The 20,928-nt window shown below is 45.3% G+C and overlaps 2 protein-coding genes across 2 annotated transcripts; both read left to right on the forward strand.

The window, feature by feature from the left end:
* Positions 1 to 8,299: 8,299 nt before the first annotated feature.
* On the forward strand, positions 8,300 to 10,962 carry LOC136540448 (ADP-ribosylation factor-like protein 8a). The gene is made up of 5 exons (XM_066532455.1): positions 8,300 to 8,483; positions 9,388 to 9,469; positions 9,557 to 9,711; positions 10,443 to 10,604; positions 10,705 to 10,962. The coding sequence occupies exons 1-5, from the start codon at positions 8,446 to 8,448 to the stop codon at positions 10,820 to 10,822; spliced, it is 555 nt and encodes a 184-aa protein (XP_066388552.1). The 5' UTR covers positions 8,300 to 8,445; the 3' UTR covers positions 10,823 to 10,962.
* A 1,705-nt stretch (positions 10,963 to 12,667) lies between these two features.
* Positions 12,668 to 17,726, forward strand: LOC136540449 (surfeit locus protein 1-like). The gene is made up of 6 exons (XM_066532457.1): positions 12,668 to 12,852; positions 12,933 to 13,036; positions 13,126 to 13,370; positions 15,415 to 15,592; positions 16,040 to 16,323; positions 17,176 to 17,726. Exons 1-6 carry the CDS (start codon positions 12,699 to 12,701, stop codon positions 17,243 to 17,245), a joined length of 1,035 nt encoding a protein of 344 aa, XP_066388554.1. The 5' UTR covers positions 12,668 to 12,698; the 3' UTR covers positions 17,246 to 17,726.
* The last annotated feature ends 3,202 nt before the right edge of the window (positions 17,727 to 20,928 follow it).

The following is a 20,928-nucleotide window of genomic DNA, read 5'->3' on the forward strand; positions in this document are numbered from 1 at the left end:
TTGCAACCGGTCCATCAAGCCAAGTCTTGTCTTGATCTTCTCCACCTTGATCACATGACTCAATGTCATGTCTCATGTACATTTAAGCTCCTTCATCATCACATGTGTGAGCTTTGCAACATCTCCAAGCCATTTTCACCTTCATAGCATATGTTGCTCACACACATGTACCTATGGACTAATCACCTGTGTATCTCACATAAACACAATTAGTCCACCTAAGTTGTCACTCAATTACCAAAACCAAACAAGGACCTTTCAGGTGGTGTCCTAGCTCCTCCCTTTCAACGACCAGGGCGGCACTCACCACGTGGTTGCTTGCCACGACGTAGAGGAGGAGGGGTTCTCCCCATTCGAGAGCGATGAGGATTGGGGCTAACGTCAGTGATGCTTTGAGGCTCTCCAAAGCCTACTGTGCTTCCTTAGTCTAGACGAACGTGTCTATCCTTTTGAGTAGTTTGTAGAGAGGCATCCCTCACTCATTGAGCCAGGAGATGAACTAGCTTAGGGCGGTCAGACAGCCAATGAGCCTTTGTATGCCCTTGACATTACGTATAGGGCCCATGTTGGAGATGGCCATTATTTTTTTAGGGTTGGCCTCGATACCGCGTTCGGACATGATGTATCCAAGCAGCTTCCCCTTCAAAAACCCGAAAACATATTTTTTGGGATTCAATTTGATGTTGAGCCTTTAGAGGTTCATGAATGTCGTGTCCAAGTTCACGATCAGGTCACAAGCTTGAGCCATTTTTACCACTATGTCATCAACATAGATGATGATTGTTGGTTTCGGCCACTCGACTTGATCAGGCTGATCGAGCGGGTCGATTTGATCGGCGAAACATTGCTGCATGCACCTTTGGTAGGTGGCGCCAGTGTTCTTTGGACCAAAGGGCATAGTTACATAACAGTACGAACCATATGGGGTGATGAACGAGGTTGCAAGCTAATCAGTCTCTTTCATCGTGATCTGGTGATAGCCTGAGTAGGCATCCAAAAAGGAGAGGATCTCACATCCCAAGGTGGAGTCGACTATCTGGTCTATGCGCAGCAAAGGAAAGTGATCCTTTGGACACACTTTATTGAGGCCAGTATAATCAATGCACATTCTTTATTTCTCGGTCTTCTTTTTAACAAGAATAGGATTGGCAAGCTAGTCGGAGTGGAATACCTCTCTGATGAATTCGGCTGCTAGGAGTTTGGCGACCTCCTCGCCTATGGCCCTATGCCTCTTGTTGTCGAAGCGATGTAGGCATTGCTTGGCGAGCTTTGAGCCTGGGACAAGGCGTAGTGTGTGCTCGATGACCCCCCGTGGTATGCCTAGCATGTTAGATGGTTTCCATACGAAGACATTGCTATTGGCGCGCAGGAAGTCAACAAGCTCACATTCCTATTTGGCCAAGAGTTGGGTCTTGATCCGCACCGTCTTGGTTCTGTCAGTGGGGCCGACCCCCACTGCCTTAGTTTCCTCGAGTGGGTGAAAGGCCATCAAGGAGGTTGGTTTGTTGTAGCCTAGGACTACTAGGGTCGATGACTCCTCGAGCCACAGGAGCTTGGATGAGTTGATGACCATAGTGGCAAGCTCAAAATGCTCATGGTCGCACGTGAAGGTGTGTGAGAAGGTGCTACCCACAGTGATGATGCCGTTCGGACCCAGCATCTTCAGCTTCAGGTAGGTGTAGTTAGGGACCACCATGAACTTGGTGTAGTATGGCCGCCCCAAGATGGCATGGTAGGACCCTAAGAAGTCCACCACCTCGAAGGTGAGCACCTCTAAGCGGAAGTTGGCTTGGTCGCCAAATGTGATGGGCAGGTCGATCTACCCGAGCGGGTATGTCTGCGCTCCCGGGATCACACCGTGGAAGAGAGAGCTCGTCGGTCAGAGCTCCTGACCGAGGGATGCACATGGCATCGAGGGTGTCGACGTAGAGGATGTTGAGGTTGCTGCCTCCGTCCATCAGCACCTTGGTGAGGCACTTCTTATAGATGATGGGGTCGACAACGAGTGGGTAGTGCCCTGGTCTAGCGAAGTGGGATGGATGGTCCCTCTGATTAAAAGTGACCGGAGATTCCGACCAGTGAAGGAAGGAGGGGACTACCGTTTCGGTGACGCACGCCTCTCGGTAGTGCACTTTGTGCTAGCGCTTGGAGTAGACGGCATCAGATCCCCCAAAGATCATGATGCATTCCTTGAGGTTAGGGAAGCTATCCCTATCCTTGCCCACCGCGCCTCCTTTCTTAGCTACCGCCTCTTTGCCCTTTCCTTCTTTCAGCCCATCGGCCTATCATAGGAAGCACCTAAGGAGCTCATAGTCCTTGTAGAGGTGTTTGACAGGGTAGGCATGGTTAGTGCATAGGCTATCCATGAGCTTATTGAAGTGGTCAGGTAGGCCCTGCTGAGGCTGCTTGCTCGTGCGATCAGCTTGTTGGCCGTTTGGCGCCGATCCTTCTTGTTCCTCTTGCCCCTCTGCATGGAGGGGCCCTTGTCTTGGTCCTCACACTTGGCCTTGCCCTTATCCCGACCTCTGTTGAAGACTGCTCTGATCGCCTCCTCACTGAAGGCATGGTTTGTGGTGACATCGAGCAGGTCACGGGTGGCATGGGGCTTCAGGCAGCCAAGCTTGTGGATCAGGGACTTATAGGTTGTCCCAGAGAGGAATGCGCTGATGATGTCCGCATCGATGACATCAGGAAGGGAGTTGCACCGCTTTGAGAACCTGTGGATGTAATCCCGCAGGGACTCGTTGGGCTCCTAGTGGTAGCTCTTGAGGTCCTAGGAGTTCCCAGGGTGGACGTACATCCCCTAGAAGTTCTCGACGAAGACCCTCTTAAGGTCCGCCTAGTCGCGGATGCTATCATGTAGGAGGAATTCGAGCCATGCTCAAACATGTTCCCCCATGAGATGGAGAGGTACTGAATGATGAAGTGATCATCATTAACTCCCCTAGCTCAGCGTGCAAGCCAGAAGTCTTCGAGCCATATACCGGGATTTGTCTCTCCGGTATATTTGGCAATGTTGGTCAGTGGTCGGAAGCGTTGTGGGAACGATGCTCTCTGGATGCGCCGGCCAAAGGCCTATGGTCCCAAGCCCTCTAGACTAGGGCTCCAGTCGTTGGGTCAGTGACCACGCCTAGGGTGCATTTCGCTGGTCCCCTCGATGGTCCGGCCAGAGCTCGTGTTGCCTGCTCTCATCGTCGCCCGATGGACGTCATCATCATGCTGGGCCCAATGATGGTTGTTGATGACACTATGAGCGTCTTGGTTCGGCCTAAGGCGTTTGCGCATAGGTGGTCAGTGTGGAGCAGGCGCCGGGTTAGGTTGTGGTGTAGCTACGCCCTCCTGTTCTATGCCTGGTGGCTGTAGTGGCGAGCAGATGGAGCAATGTATCTGGTGCGTCCCTGCCCCCCTGGTGGGGAGAGAGGCTGTGAGTCAGTGTCATGACGTGGAGTTCTTCGCCTGTTGAACGGTGGCGGTCTCCACCATTGCCCAGAGGTTCCGGTGGACCGCCTGTTCCTGTGGGTCGACGGGCTCGGGAAGGCTACATAGAAGCATCGCTGCCATGATGATGTTCTAACCAGCCCAAGTGAACTGTGGGGGTCATTCCCCTATCGATGATGTTGCGCTGAACCTGGTGGGCGTGACCCTAGGCGTCGCTCGCCGGGTTATGCGCACGGGGTGCAACGTGCTGCACCGAGCGCACCATCGTAGGTGGCGGCTGGTTCTGCCACTGTTGTTGTAGCTCCTCATCGTGCGCCTATGCACACATGAGGGCCTCCATGCGAGGGTCTAGAGGGGTGTGGGTCTGAAGAGACTCCACCACCGGCGGCTATCCCAGAGCGTCTGCCATAGCGCACTCCTAGGATAGAGGGTGGCTAGGTGCCACAACATCACCGATGCTAGAGTCGTCGCTCTCAATGTCGTCATCCATGAGGTCATGAAAATAGGCAGGAGCATAGCTCGCCATCCCCACGAATTCAGATGTGAGAGGGGGTGGCGCTAGCATCCTTTGGATCCCCCGGGAGTACGTGTCCATAGGGGACACGAGGCCATAGGGGAACCAGTCACATAGCGGTCGTGGCAGGGACAACGGGGTCCCTCTGAAGAATTGGTGGAAAATAGTAAAAAGCGAGTAAAGAATAGTACGTACATTACTCATAGTGGGGTTTGAGCAGAGCGTATGCTTGGAATGAAGCACAGGCGCCTCATCATTGAAGTCATCGGGTGTCCCAAAGCCGATAGAGGACGTGCCTCCCCCGACGGGTACCAGAACAAGTGCCTCCTCACGGAGGTGCAACACGCTGAGTCGGTCGGCGATGAAGTCCAGGCTTCCAAAGAGGAAGGCCTAGGACGGCTTGAAGACGGGAGGATCCCACATCCCAACATGTGGGAGTGCGGGAAACTCCAGCGAGCCATATCGCTTGAGCCTGCCATGGCGAAGATGGCAGAAAGGTGGGTCTTCCAATGACCAAAAGCATGAACGTACGGCGTCCTCCCCATGGACGGCACCAACTATTGGTGTAGAAAGTGATCAACATGTAAATATTTATAGTTTTGTCGTACGTTATGATTGGATGTGGCCTAGCACTCAATGACATAGGGTTTATACTAGTTCAGGCAACGTGCCCAACGTCTAGTTTGAGTTGGTCGGTGACTTTATTCCTGAGCCCAGGTGCTCGAAGTTTGCTGTGGGGTTACAAACAGAAGGGAGTAAGTTGGGGGTGCAAGAGGTCCGGTCGGACTCCAGACTAAAAGGCCGAGAGCAACGGGAGCTCCTATGTGCGCTAAGTATTCAAGCGAGTGCTCTGTGTTTGTGAGATTGATCGTGAATGGATCCATAAATTGATCTCCCTTTTGGGAGAGAGCGCGTCCCCTTGTATAGATGAAGGGGACGGCCTTTACAAGTGTGAGAGAGTACATATGCTACTAAGTCTTATTGCCCATGCCGTCGGGTACAAGATAATTGTAGGCACCCATAACACTGTTAATGTCAGAGGCATGTGGGAGGTTTCGTCTTCTTCTTCTGGTATGGTAGATGCCGGCGCCTACCATACTGTTGATGCCCAGAGGCATGTGGGGGTTTTTTACCATGTTTGCCTGGTATGGGAGTTGATGGCGCCTACAACACTGTAGGGCAAACGTCGGCGCCCACAACACTGCTGGGGCTCTGACATGCTTGGAAGGTGGCAGAGCACCCTTCTGACATGCCTTGTTGGTACTGTGCTGTAGGTGTACATGGTATGGTCCTTGGTATTGCGGTTGACTTAAGCGCCCTGCCTTTACTTGCTCCGCTCATTTTCTAGGTCCTCACCGGACGGGCGTCCCCAGTCGGTTGGTCCCAGTCGGCTCCAACTGCATAAGTTGGAGAAGAGCTGTAAGCAGAGGTCCGCTGCATCCCTGGTCGGAGATGCGGGTCGGAGTCGGAAGTGAGCCTCGTTCCTCCTCGGTCAGGCCTTTCGGTCGGAGAGGCGGGCCGGAGTTGTAAGCGAGGCCTTCCGGTGGGAGAGGCGGGCCGGAGTCAAAAGCGAGCCTCGTTCCTCCTCGGCCAGGCCTTCCGGTCGGAGAGACGGGTCGGAGTTGGAAGCGAGCGCCGTTCCTCCTTTCCAGGCCTTTCGGTTGGAGAGGTAGGCCAGAGATTTGATCGACCTTTTGGCCTGTTGTTGGGTATTTGGGCTGGCCCAAAAGTTGTGCGTCGTTCACAATGTCGTCTGCTGGACCGAACTTTTGCTGGGAAGCAGGTCCATGAGGGACCCCGGGTTTATGAACCCGACACAACATATTAAAAAAAGGAAAAAAAACATGACTTGTTGCCAACTAGTAGGCAGTTATTACAAAATCCAGCAAACATGACTTGCTGCAAAATTAAACTAAAATCAACAAAAAATAGAACCGAAATTGACAAACAAAAATAGAACTAAAATTAAAAAATAGAAAATAAAACTAAAGTAGACAAAATAAAAAAGACTGAAATTGATAAGCAATAAAACTGAAATTGAGAAACAAAAAATGAAAGAAGACAAAATGGGAAAAAAATAATACAAATAACACTGAAAGTAAATTTACCAAGACAAAACTGAAATTGACAAAAAAATAAATTGACGAATAGAATATGAAAATTAAAGTAGACAGCAAAAAAATTCCAAAGAAAACTAAAACTAAAAGTACAATATACTAGAATTGATAATGACAACAAATAATGAAAACTGAAATTGCCAAATAAGTTGCTACACGCTTAATACATGAGTTGCTACACGCTTAATACATAAGTTGCTACGCATTTGCTAGTATATATTATTTATTGAAAGGTTAATATATATGTTGCTACACGCTTAATACATAAATAGCTATTACATATATAACATAAATTCCTAGTATATCCAAACTATTTTGAAACACATGCATCTAGTCATATTTCATAGATCTCATCACAAGGAGCTCAATAGTACAAACCAGTGAAAAAACCAAAACATAAAATTACCAGTGACTAAAAAAGAAATTAACAACCAGAAAACAAAACAAATAATTGAGAAAAAAAGAATAAATTATTATATAACTAATATGTAGGATTTATGAATGCATTCAAACTAAAAGGGTGACTAAGAACTGAAACTAAAAACACTAAAAAACATGACTAAAAACTGAATTTTTTTAAAAAAACTTGACTGAAAACTAAAACCAGGAGGTAAATTTTTTTGTGGCAACTTATGTGTGCAGTAGCTATCCTTTTGTAACAACTTATACGTTGTAGGTGAGGCAACTAATATGTAGGATTTAGAAAGACATTCAAACATAAAAGGATGACTGAAATCTGAAACTAAAAAAAGACTGAAAATGAAACAAAGAAACAAAAAATAACTATCAATTACGAAAAAACATTTGAACCTGAAACTAAAACTGAGGCACAGAAATAAAAACGTGACTGAAAAGACATGTACAGAAGAACATTTTTATGCGGTTCTGAAACTACCTCACATGCAGACCTAGTATGAAGAAGAAAGACGTAAGAATATGAAGCTACCAAACATACTTTCCAAATTAAAGACTTGTGCGTAGTATCCATGGGTTTGACAAGTTTAGCTGGCCTTGGCAGATCACTAAAAAGAAATCAAATCAGCATCTTTATGCAACTTGCCACAACAAGATTACTGAATTAAATTTAATTTTTAAGTAACTTGCCACAGAAGGATAATCTAACTTGCTGGAAAATATTGGGTACACTCTGTACACTATACTAAAAACAGGAATCTAGGGGATTACAGAATCATCATCAATTTATTAAATCCTGAGCTGAAATCCCATAAGTTAATATCACTAGGACCAGACCAGGGGTGACCAACGACCGAGAATTACGACGCCCATAGATGAATACAGAAACCAGCGTAGTTCCCTCGTGCGAGGGGAATGAGCCTACGGAGATGTAGAAGGAACATCACCAAAAAGCAAAAAGCGTCAGCGCGGAGATGAACTAAATCACCGGACGAGAGAAAAAATAAATCGCAAACACGAATGGAACAGCGACGGCGAGGAGTAGGAAGAGGGGATCACGATGTCGTAAAGCTAGGATGACGCCACTGCAGGTGACCGGCGTGACGAAGTGGAGCTCCCCACGATCACGCGCGCGCGGGGCTAGGGTTTGGTTGCACGGTCCCTTCCCCCCCCCCCCCCCCCCCCCCCCCCCCGCCCCCTTCCATATTCGCACCTGCCGCCACCTCCGTTCGCCAGCTCTACTTCCGACAGCGACGGATTGGGTGCCCGACTGGATAGGAAAGGAATGACGATTTGGAATTTGGTTGCGTTGGGAGAGGGACTTCGGGGGAGGCAAAGGCCACTATTGGACCGGCCCGTCGTGGAGGGGTGTCGCGCACACAGCACGTCGCCAAATAAAGATTGCGATGGCAGATCCTGTGCGGAACTCAACAGGAACGCAGCCCATCGGGCTGGGCCCTTTCTCGTCCTTCTTCGCTGGTTTCACTTGTAGGCCCACTTCAAGACTACACGATAGTTGGCCCAGGCCACCAAACCCCCTAAAAACGGGGCGAGTTCTCATCCTGAGCAGAAGCAGCTACAGATAGATACGATGACCAGTCAGTCCAGCTATATCAGTTGTAATCCCGTTAGCGACGGAAACGGACACCGAAACGGAACGGCACTCGTGGTTGGACGCCCTATCACGCTCGGCCACGCGAGCGCGTATGATTGGCGGACCGGACGCCTCGCTCACCTCCCTCGCCTCGACGCATCGCCGCTGCTCGCTCTACTCGCGGTCGCGGCGCCCTCGCACCCCTGTCACTCCCTCGTCCCCCGCCCCATCCACCGCCGCGTCGCCCTCCGCCTCCAAATAAAGTAAACGCGGGTGGCGGGAGGCCACCACAGCTCGATCCCCTCCGCCTTTTTCGCCGCCGGCCACCTGACCGCACAGCTCCCCGGAGCCGAGAAGGACCCGGCGCCATGGGGTTCTGGGAGGCTTTTCTCAACTGGCTCCGCAGGTACGTCGATGCTCTTCCATTGGTCTGCTTCGTCGGATTGATCTGCTGCGCATTGCGCGGCCGGGGCGCGGGGGATGGCGGGTAGGAGATCTGAAAGTTCTTCTGGTTTTGTCATCAAGATTCGTTAAGATTGTTACGGACGCAGTGAAGTTGCAGCTTGCTTGTGGAAAGCTTCTGGCGTGTAGCAATGTGATTATTACAGCGTGATCCTACTAGGGGGAAAGGATTGGGTTCATGCGGTTGTTTTCCATCAGTAAACTTGAGATTTGGCACCTTTGCTTGTGAACTGCTGTATCACGCGTCGGGCTATCTACTAAACATGCCAATCAGCCTTTTTTAACTACAGAAAAGGCTTTAAGGCTGTAGTCGAACGTGCCGATCAAAACCGACCATTCTTGGGGTCTATGGGAGATTACAAGACATGAAATTCGTGAATATCACTTATTCAAAAGGATAAATGGGTTCATTTATTCTAGGTTGATTATCATGTTTCGCATTGTCTTGTTATCCTGAATACCTGCCAAGCGCCTTTTTGTTGCTCTCTTGGGTTCCATATCATGCAAAAGTATTGATTAGCGCTAGTAAGTTCTTGGTAGTACTCCAGGATTAACCTGTTGCTGGTAGTTATTTGTTGTACTTCATTCATTGGCATCTAGTATAGCTACCAGTATAGACGATTTATTTCATCTCTACCTACCATCCAGGTTGGCTTTTATTTGGTGCATAAAAATACAAAAGTGCCTGCATTCTAAGAATGTCTTGCACATGCACTTGTTGGGTGGCTGAGCATTACTTTGTCATATGTAACACTTGTAAACGGATGAACTGATGTAATCCGCCGTTCATTTTTATTCAAGGAGCTTGTCTGCTTGAATAACAGTTTTCTACTTTTTTACATCTGCAGCCTCTTCTTCAAGCAAGAGATGGAGCTTTCCTTGATAGGGCTCCAAAATGCTGGGAAAACATCACTTGTGAACGTCATTGCTGTAAGTATTAGGCATTCTTTTGGTACCACTCATGTACTGGATATATGATGAAATATATGTATCCTCGATAAACATGTATTTTTGCAGACTGGAGGCTTTAGTGAGGATATGATCCCTACTGTAGGATTCAATATGAGAAAGGTTACCAAAGGAAATGTGACGATAAAATTGTGGGATCTTGGAGGCCAACCAAGATTCCGGAGCATGTGGGAGAGATACTGCCGTGCGGTTTCTGCAATTGTGTATGTATTTCATTCCTAATCTGCCATTTACAGTAGGAATAGCATATGCTCACCAGCTGTCATGCTTAGTTGTGGCTTCTTGCACGTCTATTATTTTGGTAATACAGTGTTCATATCATTCTGATAGTACAATTTATCAATTTATTTACAAATTCTTTCTCAACTATCCTTCTTTTCTAAACGCTTTCTTTAAGGTTATCATAGCCTACTTCTCTTCCTTTTGGTTTATATTTTAGTTGTCTTTGTGGTCAGGATGAGTGTTAGTTTGCTTTATGCCATTTTGTATCTTAGCTGTCATGTGATGTCTTGATTATATGTTTATATGCTTCTGTTGATTTGCTTTTTTAATATATACTAATACTGATGATCCTGTTTATTTGTTGCCCATTTTTTTATTTTGCTTTTTCGTGTATGATGGTGGTGGTGCATTGCTTATTTCTTTCAATCCTTTGCTATTTTTCTTTTATATATATGTAGATAATGATGAAGCATTTTTATCTGTTTTTGACTTTCTGCTATTTTTTTCTGAAACAATGAGCTGGAAGTTGTGCCAGGTGTACAATTTTTTATTCTGATTTACTTCCGCAGGTTTTATATTTTATACGTTATACCTAGCTGCATTGAGACTTGCTGCATGATTTTCTTATTCTGATGAAGGTCTTAGCTGATACAAAATCAGTAGGGAATGAGAACTTCTAGTGTTGGATGTTAAAATTGTTTTGGTTGTGCAGGTATGTTGTTGACGCGGCAGATCGAGAAAACATGGCCATTGCAAAAGGGGAGCTCCATGACCTCTTGAGCAAGCCATCTTTGGCCGGGATCCCATTATTAGTCATTGGCAATAAAATTGACAAGCCTGAAGCTTTCCCTAAGCAAACCTTCACAGAACTAATGTAAGTGCATGCTAAGCTACTACACTCCGTTATGATTTTTTTCTGAAAATATCAGTTTGATACATTGTACTCATGTACTGCCTGGTGAATGGTATTGCAGGGGCCTAAAGACAATCACTGACCGAGAAGTGGCATGCTTCATGATATCATGCAAGAACTCGACCAACATTGATTCTGTCATTGACTGGCTGGTGAAGCACTCGAAAAAGAAGAATTGAACTTAAATCTGTACTAGCTCTTAAAGCGCACTCCAGTCTCCCTCTTTTTGCATATCGCATAGCATTGGAGCTGTAAATTACGCAAGAGGTATTGATCAGGGATGTTGTGTTCATAATTTTGTTAACCTGGTTTGGCAGTATGTTGGTGGACTGCGTCTGGTACTGTGCACGCCCGTGCTCTGTTACAGGAGGCTGCCTTCTGTGTTCCATACTTGGTCAATTTGAGCTGTGCGATTTGTTTCACGTTGTTTACTTTAAATCAGAATGAAGTGTTGTTGATGCAGTAAATGAACGTTGCTGAAAAGCAAGTGCAGTTAAATAACGAAAATGATTATCCCGACATCTAATTGTTTTAAACTGTGAAATACATATACCACGAGAGGTGAGACGGGGAAATTGTTTAGTTGCCTTTTGAAATAGGATATCCTTTGAAATATAGAAACTGTGGAGGAAACTAGAGCATTTGGATCAGAGAAATTATTTCGAGGCTTGATTACATGGCACTTCTTTTTAGCTATGTCTTCTACTTCCTCTGTTCAAAGTTCAAACAGGTTTGTGGAAGTCCAACTTCTCTAGGTTTGACTACATTTTTAGAAAAATAAATTGACATTTTTGAGTTCATTGTACTATCAAGACATTTTACAGAGAATTTAATGGAGCAAATTTGATGTTATATTGATGTGTTAGATATTGTACTTGTTTATTTATGTATTTTCTTTATAAAATTGATCAAAATTAGAAGTCTGACTTAGAACAAAACCAGTGCGGCCTCTTTGTAATAAAGGATTCATGAATGAATCTTGTATAGGATTGTAAACTTATAGGAATTTTTCCTATGTGGCCCTTTGGAACAAAGGCTTGCAAAATTCCTATGGGGTAAGCCCTTGTTTAGTTCGCGAAAACTTTTCCCAAAAAGTGCTACAGTATCCATCACATCGAATTTTGCGATACGTGCATGGAGCATTAAATGTAGACGAAAACAAAAACTAATTGCACAGTTTGGTTGGAAATTACGAGACGAACGTTTTGAGCCTAATTAGTCCATGATTGAACACTAATTGTCAAATAAAAACGAAAGTGCTACAGTAGCCCAAATTCCCAAATTTCGCGAACTAAACAAGGGCTAATCAAAGCTATAGGAATTTTGGAGGAAATCTAACATGGGGTTCAACCTCTTAATAAAGACTTTCATTTGTGTGTCTCTCTCTTTTCTAAGTCATGTGTGTTCTCCTGTGGTGTATCAAATGCTCCATTAGAGAATTTTCCGCGTTTTCAATTTATGTAAAGATTGCAAGTGAGATGCAACTCCAAGGACCTCTTTGGAGCATGGGTATTTCCCCCTGTTTCTACATTTTTCATGTGAAAATGAGCTGATTCTTGTAAATTTCCTGTGTCCCAAATAGGCTCCAATTTTTTTTTTCTCATTTCTATATTTTGGATATCCTATTTTCCAAAGAGGCCCTGACTTATAATTTTGGAACTGAAGGAGTAAGGATTTTTTTTTCCAAGCAATCCATATAAGTGCATTTGGGTTTCCCAGCTTTTGTACCTCTTCTTTTTGTGCTCATATAATTAATATTCTATGCTGCTCTTAGTTTGGTTTAGGCAAATCCTATACTGTTCGAAGTGCTTTCTAAATCTTCAAGGCACAAGGTATTCCACTATTTTGTCAATCCAAAATCTTAAATCCAAGCAAACACACATTACAGGTAAGCAAATAACATATGATTTTAATAATGTTCACATTTTGGAAACTCGGTTCCAACGAAAAAAATGCAAAATTTTGGAAACTCTGTACTGTGGTGGCTGCTGGCCTTGCTGCGTTCTCCCGGTTCAAGTCCAAAGTCCAAACGACCAAACCCCCTGGACCTCAGAGATGGCGGCATCGCTCTCCAAGCACCTCCGCCTCCGCCTGCGCGGCGGCGGCGAGTACTGCCTCCTCCCCTCCCGCGCCTCCACTTCCCACACCTCATCACCAGCACCTCCCCCTCCATCGTGTCCTCCCGCCGCGGCCGCACCGCCGCCCCCAGGTATCCATCTACCCTAACAATCGTCGTCTTCCGAAATGCCTTGCGGATCACCCGCAAATCGTGTCGCGTCCCACTTGCAGGGGCAGGCAAGGAGGCCAGCGCGTGGTCCAAACTCTTCCTCTTCGCTCCCGGTGCCATCACCTTCGGCCTCGGCACATGGCAACTCTTCCGGAGGCAGGAGAAGGTCATACCGCGCACGCGCGCTCATTAGTTCCTGCTTCGTTTTGTTGGCTTTCGAGACCTCACCGTGTGATGTTTCCTGCTCGACCTCAGATAGAGATGCTGGATTACAGGACGCGGAGGCTGGAGATGGATCCCGTGGCGTGGAACGAGGTCGCCTCATCCGCCGCCCTTCGTGATCCGGCAGCAATGGAGTTCCGAAAAATAGTGTGCGAGGGTGACTTCGACGAGGAGAAGTCGGTATTCGTCGGGCCTCGCTCTCGGAGCATCTCGGGTGTGACGGAGAATGGGTATTATGTGATCACTCCATTGATTCCTAGGTCGATTGAGTCTGGCAGGTAAACTATTTGGAACATGCTCAGAATCCCTATCTTTGAACATCAGCATTGCACTCTTGCAAGGAAACTATCACTCTGATTGTCCTTTGTGATGTCCTTTTGCAAAGCTACTACTTTTTTTTAGACACGCAAAGCTATTACATTTCGACAAATATGCATAGAAGCCATGGTTGGCAAATGATGATTTGGTAAAAAAGAATTCAATTAAGAAGAATTCTTCAAGAAGGGTCAAACGAAAAGATGTTTCAAGATCAGATATGATCATGCGAAGCAGCTAGGAAGACATGCGTTACATCGGAGCGAATCCATCACAATTGAATTAGAAAAGATGCACAAGTTAGCAGTGATTTAATGCTTTTGATTCTAAACTGGCCCGGTTTATATGTCCCCTCCATTGCCTTTCTTTGTAAAATGAAATTTTCATTTGGCTATGGATCATTTGAAAAGTTATGTAATTATCTTCATTGAAAATTTACAAAGCTTGCCTAGATTCAAACACTCCTGTTGGTTTATTTCATGTATCGCTAAATGAATTGAAAGTCGAGAGATAACACAGATTGTAAAACCATAGTTGGCAATAATCTTGCATATTTGCAGTTTTATTACAGCTGAAGCGGATGTATGTGCGCATGCATGCACGAGCATCTGTGTGGCATGGATAGGGGTGGGGGTTCAGTTTTAATTTCTAGCTGTCCACAGGGAACGAAATTACTTGTTAAGTATGCATGGAAGGAACCTGTATGGCCACAGTGTGTTTGTGCCTTGTGTAATCTGATAACTTCTTTGTTCTTGGACCAGTACATGCAGATTTATGAGTGACTTGTTTGCTATGCCCCCTTTGACTTTATCTCCCACACATTCCTGTCATAGAAATCTCATAAATTTAGTATTACCACTGTTCTGTACTCCACCGTTCGACCATATATATATTTTTAAAGAGTTTCAGGGATCTCTCCCCAGTCTTAACTGCAACTAGAAGACCGCCGCGCCCTGTTCGCTTGAACTTTACAGCATTCATGGGGTTTCCCAACTTCCGTCGACAGCACCCAAACACCTTGCCTAATACAGAGCACACCTAAAGTTCTCGAAAAGCGCAACACAGATACCACTACTCAAACCAGCAACTAACATAACAGAAACTACTACCTTTCTGCAAACTAAAGTCTATTCCCAGACTGCTCCCAGCTTCAGCTTACGTCAGGTTACTGTTCCATCAGTATGCTTAGATCATGGCAGCAACACTTGAAGTCAATCCACTTACCAGTTTGCACCAACTCCTCAAAACTTCTTTTTTTATAATTACCTCCTCGCAACTTGAAGACTCACTGATCAAATACTTCAGTGCATCTGGTAGCTTGTCTGAACCCCAATCGAAAACCTCCTGCTTCAGGACCACCAGCATCTTCACATCCAGCCCATACTTCAACCATAGAAATTGGGGAGGCTTATCTGATCACTCGGCAATTTTGCCACCTCCCATGCCTTAACTTGTTTATGTCCAGCAGATGGGTGGAGCCGGCACCTCCTCCTCCGGGTGACATTGACTTCCTCCAGGGAGCTTTTGTGCTTTGGGTTTGTGGTGGTTGGGGTGGGCTTAAAGGGATGACCCCCCCACAGCAGATGGACCGGCAGTGGGTGAGTTCGGTGCTGGGAGCTGCTGGAGATGAGGAATAGAGGCAGTGTGGTGAAGACAACGCAGTAGAGATGCTCGCTGGAGTTGAAAAATAAGATGCTGCCATGCTGGGGGTCGGGGTGCGAGGTTGAGGCTCGATAAGTTCATTGATATCGGAGGCAATGCCAGCAAGCTGTGGCAGTGGAGTGTCGGGTCAGATGGTGGCACTGAATGGTGTACAGGGAAGAAGAAAGAAGCTAGGGTTGTGTGGGAGAAAAACTGGACCGTTAGATCTGCTTGATGGACGGCTCAAAATTCGAGTGTATGATGGGCCAAAAATGCCGAAGTGGGCTGTAGAGAGTCCCTAGGAATTTGAAATCAATCATAGTGTTTTACAGGTTATCTTCGTCTTTCTAAGAAATGATTTGTCAGCTTGCAGTCACCTATCCTTGTGAATAGAGGATGGGTTCCTCGTGGATGGCGTGATAAAAATGTTAAGGATCTCCAGATCCTGGATGAAGCTTCAGAGTCCCCAGAAGCTGTGAAAAAGCCAGACGAAAAAGGTTCATGGTGGAAGTTTTGGTCTAACAAGCCTAAATTGTCTCCTGAGGTGATCTTTGTTCCCTATCTTTTGGCATAGTGTACAATCTGTTACCTGAAATTCTAAATGTATCAAACTGTCAAATGCTTGCCACTTTCTCCTCATCAAATTCAGTTGCCACGTGTTTATGTGTGTTGTTATAATGTTATTATCTTTTGTGTGCCATGGTATGTGAACTTCTTGTACATGATAGGGTTGTGAGTTGTGACAACCCTTTTATATCAAATAAGTTCTACTTACTAGACCTGCTATAGATCACTTGTGCCTTCTAGAATGATAATGCTATGGATACTATAGGCTGGTCGTTGGGTGTTTGTGACAATTGAATCAAATAATTAATATTATGCTTCCATAAGTACTTTTCTTGCTTACTATCATTCAAAGTATCCATGTCCCTCTATTTGTATTTGTATTGCTTCAATTAGGCACAAAATTTATGCAAGTTGCCTTTTGCAGATTGAAAAACCTAGGATACCACCTGTAAGAATTATTGGAGTAATCCGAGGAAGTGAGAAGCCAAGCATATTTGTCCCAGCTAATGAGCCCAGTAGTGGCCAGTGGTTTTATGTGGATGTTCCCATGATTGCTCGTGCTTGTGGACTTCCTGAGAATACTGTTTATATAGAAGATATAAATGAAGATGTTTCTCCGACAAACCCTTATCCTGTTCCAAAAGATGTCAACACCTTGATTCGTCACTCAGTGATGCCAGAAGACCATCTTAAATACACGTTTACATGGTATACACTTAACCTGAAGCTCATCGCTCTTTGCAATTGTATTATTTCATCCTCTGTTTTTTTTTTTTTTTTTTTTTTTTTTTTGCTATTGTTACTAGTAGTTTCACTCATCCTGATAGAAACTAGTCTATTACTGCTCTCATCTGGACGTTTGGAGTTTGGACAGTAGTATCTGACTTTATCGGGGTTGATAATAAGTTCATGGCCTCTATGAATGTGAATTCATAATATCTAGAACTTGACTTTGAGTTTGGCAGTTCATCACCAGCAAACCATGATAATCGACATCTTCTCAGCAAGAAATACTTGTGCTGAACATAGAAAACTCCTTTTTGATGTGTGTTATGTGCAAATCTGATACTGGAATGATTAATATATTCAAGAAACTAGCTTCACTTAGGTGGGTCCACCATGTATCATTGTTCAACTAGGCTTTCCCCGCTGAACCATTGCTTGTTGCACACTCATACTGAGAACTATAGCAGTATAATGTTGTGCTGACTTACATATTCGGTGATGTCTGTTGATTATGTAACCGAAGGGATGGGATCTTAAGATAAGGCCATGAAATGCTACTATGGTATGATAAATTGAGTTGTAGAATTCAAGAAAAAAGCAAGGGGATAAGGCTCCGGTGAAGGAAATTCGCAACATATCATGGGGTTCTTGTCCTCAACTTTCTTGAACTGAACTTGCATGCCTGTATGCATGCTCGGCCTATGCTGATGCACAGGCTATTTGTTTTCCAGAATTAGACATCTTTATGGGATGCTGATTCTGTAAATGTGGTATTTGCTTCCCTGTGTGCATCAGTGCATCATATCACCACCTTATGTGTTTGTTTTCTGTTAGGTACACTCTTTCTGCTGCTGTGACTTACATGGCTTCCAAGCGGATAAAGGCAAAGAAGGTCAGGATATAGCAGGAATGGAGTCCAAACTTCCAAATGAACGTCCATTTGCGCATGGTTTCTGCTGCTGCTCTGGAAGATGCCCAAGCTACTGGTTCTTTCGTCTTTGGCTATAAGTATAACATCACACTTTTTGTTCCAAGGTGTTGTACATTGACTGTCGGTATCTGAGAGTTGAGCTCAGAGGATACAGCAATTTTGTTAGCTGATTTCTGATGATTAGAACTTGGAAGGCCTGTAAGGCTGTGGTTTCCTTGTAATATTTTGGCGGGGAGCTTTTAGCTGCTTGTTCTTTTAGCATATTTTTCATGTTGACTGCTCCACCCGAGAAATTGATGTTCTGTCGCGGGCTCGCGTCGAGGACACGAGCCCAAAACAGAGTTTCTGCCCTGATTATTTATCTCCTGATGGGCTGATGGTGCTTGCACCGGCAGCTCTATTCTACTACTAGTTGCTATAATATATGAAAACTGACGTCTGAATTAACTGTGTCTTTATCAGTTTCATTGCATGATTGGACATGGCAGCTGTTTTTTTTTCATTAACGGCTAGTTGCAACTTGCAATGCCTTCTGGAAACAGAGTATTTTGAAAATACTTTGGAGACAGATCTATATGCATGCTCAGATCATTGAGTTCTAAAGCTCAATAACATTTGGTTGTACACACCCCGAAAAGTCAATTAGTACTGCCTCCGTCCTAAAAGAATGCAATTTTAGAACGGTGTCATGTTTTAATATATCAAGTTTGATCAATTATAGATAAAAAAGTATAAATATTTTTAATGTTAAATAAATATTATTATATAAATTATAAAATATATTTTTATAATAAATTAATTTAGAGTCATAAATGTAAATACTATTTACTAAAACTTGTTTAAACATGAAGCACTCTAACTGACACGTAACCCAATGTTGTATCTTTTTTGGGCTCTCTGTCCAACAAAACATGCAACTATAGGCTGTGTGTCAACAAAAGTAGTTTACGTTTAATCAATTTTCTAGTAAATACTATTCATATTTATGACTCCAAATTAATTTATTAAAAAATATATTTCATAATAAATCTAATGGTATTTATTTAATATAGTAAATATTAATATATTTTTTATCTATAATTAATTAAACCAAGACAATGTACTATAATTGCATGTTTTCATGGCCGAGTAGTATTTTGTACCGTGGAGTAATTGTTCATCTCCATTTTGGACAAGATGCCACCAGAGTACTGTAGCATGCGTCGCTTGTGAGCTGTGTGGTGCTGTTTCTAGTTCCACCTGTCCTCGTCTGACCTCTGTTCTTCAGCCTGTTTCTACACGAGAAAAGGCTGAATAGACAGTGAAAATAAGTACGTACTGTATGGCCTGGTAGGCTCGGTCTTGTTTGCCTCCTCTCTCTAGAATTTACTCCCGACCGTTATCATATTAGGGACACCCAAATTAAAAAAAGTTAGCGTCTATGCTGATTTCTTTGAATAGCTCGAGACGTATTAAAATATCTCCCCCGACCCTAAGACCGTTGGCTCTGTCTCACCCGAACTTGAGGTCGCGGGCTCCGTCTCGCCCGACTCCTTGGGTGTGGGCTCCATATTGTCCGATCCCAAGGACGTGGGTTCCGTCTCGCCTGACCCCAAGGACGTGGTTTTCGTCTCGTCCAAGGTCGTGGGCTCCGTCTCGCCCAACCTCGAGGACACGGGTTTCGTCTGTCCGACGGGGACCCATACCGTCGTCAACCACTCTAGGTCCAAACGTATGGGCCTGAGTCAAAACTCTGACGCCAGAAAAGAGGCTGACACACCTCGATGTAACCCGTGGCCATGACGGGCCATACCTGGGGATTCACATCAAGAACAGTGTCGGACGTGCCGGTGCTGTTCTGCCTAATCCTCGTACGAACGCTGACAGACGCGTCAGTTCACCACGACGTCCGTCGGGACGGAGTGGAACGCTATGACCGGTAGATGATGCCTGCGCACGGCGCCAGTGACGAACAGGACCGTGACATGGAGTCGTCCCTATTGACATCTACAGGATCGGCGGGACCCGCATGAAGGAAAAGAAGGACCCGACAGCCCTGTAAGCCTTCTTCTCTTTTTCCACCAGAGACTTGGGATCATCTCTCTCTCGCCTGTTTGTAACTCCTACTGTAAACCAAGTGCCGGTAACACGAGCAGCAACAAATTGGACGTGGGGATGTTCCGCCCGAACCAGTATAAACCATTGTATCCTCCGAGCACACCATCCGAGCCAGACGTGCAAATATAAATTTACTCGTCGGTGGTCCGAAAACACCGACAACTCCCTATCACATCGAAGGTTTGGACACATGCATGGAGTATTAAATATAGACTAAAAATAACTAATTGCACAGATTATGACCAATTTGTGAGACGAATTTTTTAAGCCTAATTAGTCTATGATTTGACAATGTGGTGCTATAGTAATATATGCTAATGATGAATTAAATAGGCTTAATAAATTCATCTCGCGGATTACACAACTTCTATAATTTATTTTATTATTACTATCCGATGTGACAATCCTAGACTTTACTCATTGATTATTTTTCACCACCTGACTGATCCATCCACGTTCCAACAAGTCAGGCGCGAGCATAATTTCCCCTCAAAAGTCAAACCTCAAGAGTAAAGATGGCAACGGGGCCTCAATACCTGATACCTGACGGGTATTTGATCTATTAGAGGACGGAGATGGAATCATATTTTTATCCGCGGGCATCTAAATGGGCAAAAATCCATCCCCGACGGGTATAACGGGTACGAGAACGTTCCCTATTTACCCGTTCCCGTTACCCGTTGAGGAACATGACTATTTGAGCTGTCATGCGAGTATTATGCCCAAAAAAGCTCAACATAGGTATTTTGGCCCAAATTTGAACAATCATATATATAGTTTGCGTGTTCTAGGAACCCTAGTTTAATTTTTCCTCACCATCTCCGTCAGCAGTACAAGCATGCCTACCTCACGAGCGCTCGTGCCCCTCGCTTTCTCAGTTCGGTCTCTCTGCCACATTTGCTCGTCCTCTTCGCAACCTCGCTCCTTCTTCTCGGCATCTCCGAGACTTCGACACTTATACCCAGGTGAAGAAGAAATGTCTCCGATTGCAAAGCTGCGACTCCAAGTGTCATTGTTTATCGGGTATGTAGTACCCGTCGAGTATCTATTACGCGACCGATGTCTGACGGATACGGGGATGAGCAAGAATCTATACTCGAAACAGTTAACAGGATATGAACGGAATGAATTCTCTATAGCGGGGAAGAGAACGTTCCAAGGATACCCGACGGGTATGCCATCCTTATTCAAGAGAAAGGCGTGAGAGTGTGAACGCTGAACGGGAAAGGAAGAAAAGAAGGGCCCGGATGGCTCGTACAGTACGCTACTGTGCGGCCTCTGGCAGTGACAAGGGCGCGTCAGCAATGCGTTGCATGTGACGGTACCTTCCCAATTTGATTGCACGGGCTCAGGCGCTCAGCTCAGTACGCGCCGCGCGGCTTAAATACCCATCCTTTCATTGCGTGGACCTTGCTCGTACGTACGCTTCTGTCCGGGTCTTCTTTATCGTGTCAACCACTCTCTATCGATGCGGCGTGCGTGTGTGCGTCGAAGTGCCTAGCCGCAGGTCGAGCCCCCTTAATGGCACTGCTACCAAACGGTAGAGTACCAGGGACAAC

The sequence above is a fragment of the Miscanthus floridulus genome, chromosome 2 (assembly GCF_019320115.1).
Source record: "Miscanthus floridulus cultivar M001 chromosome 2, ASM1932011v1, whole genome shotgun sequence".
Taxonomy (NCBI): domain Eukaryota; kingdom Viridiplantae; phylum Streptophyta; class Magnoliopsida; order Poales; family Poaceae; genus Miscanthus; species Miscanthus floridulus.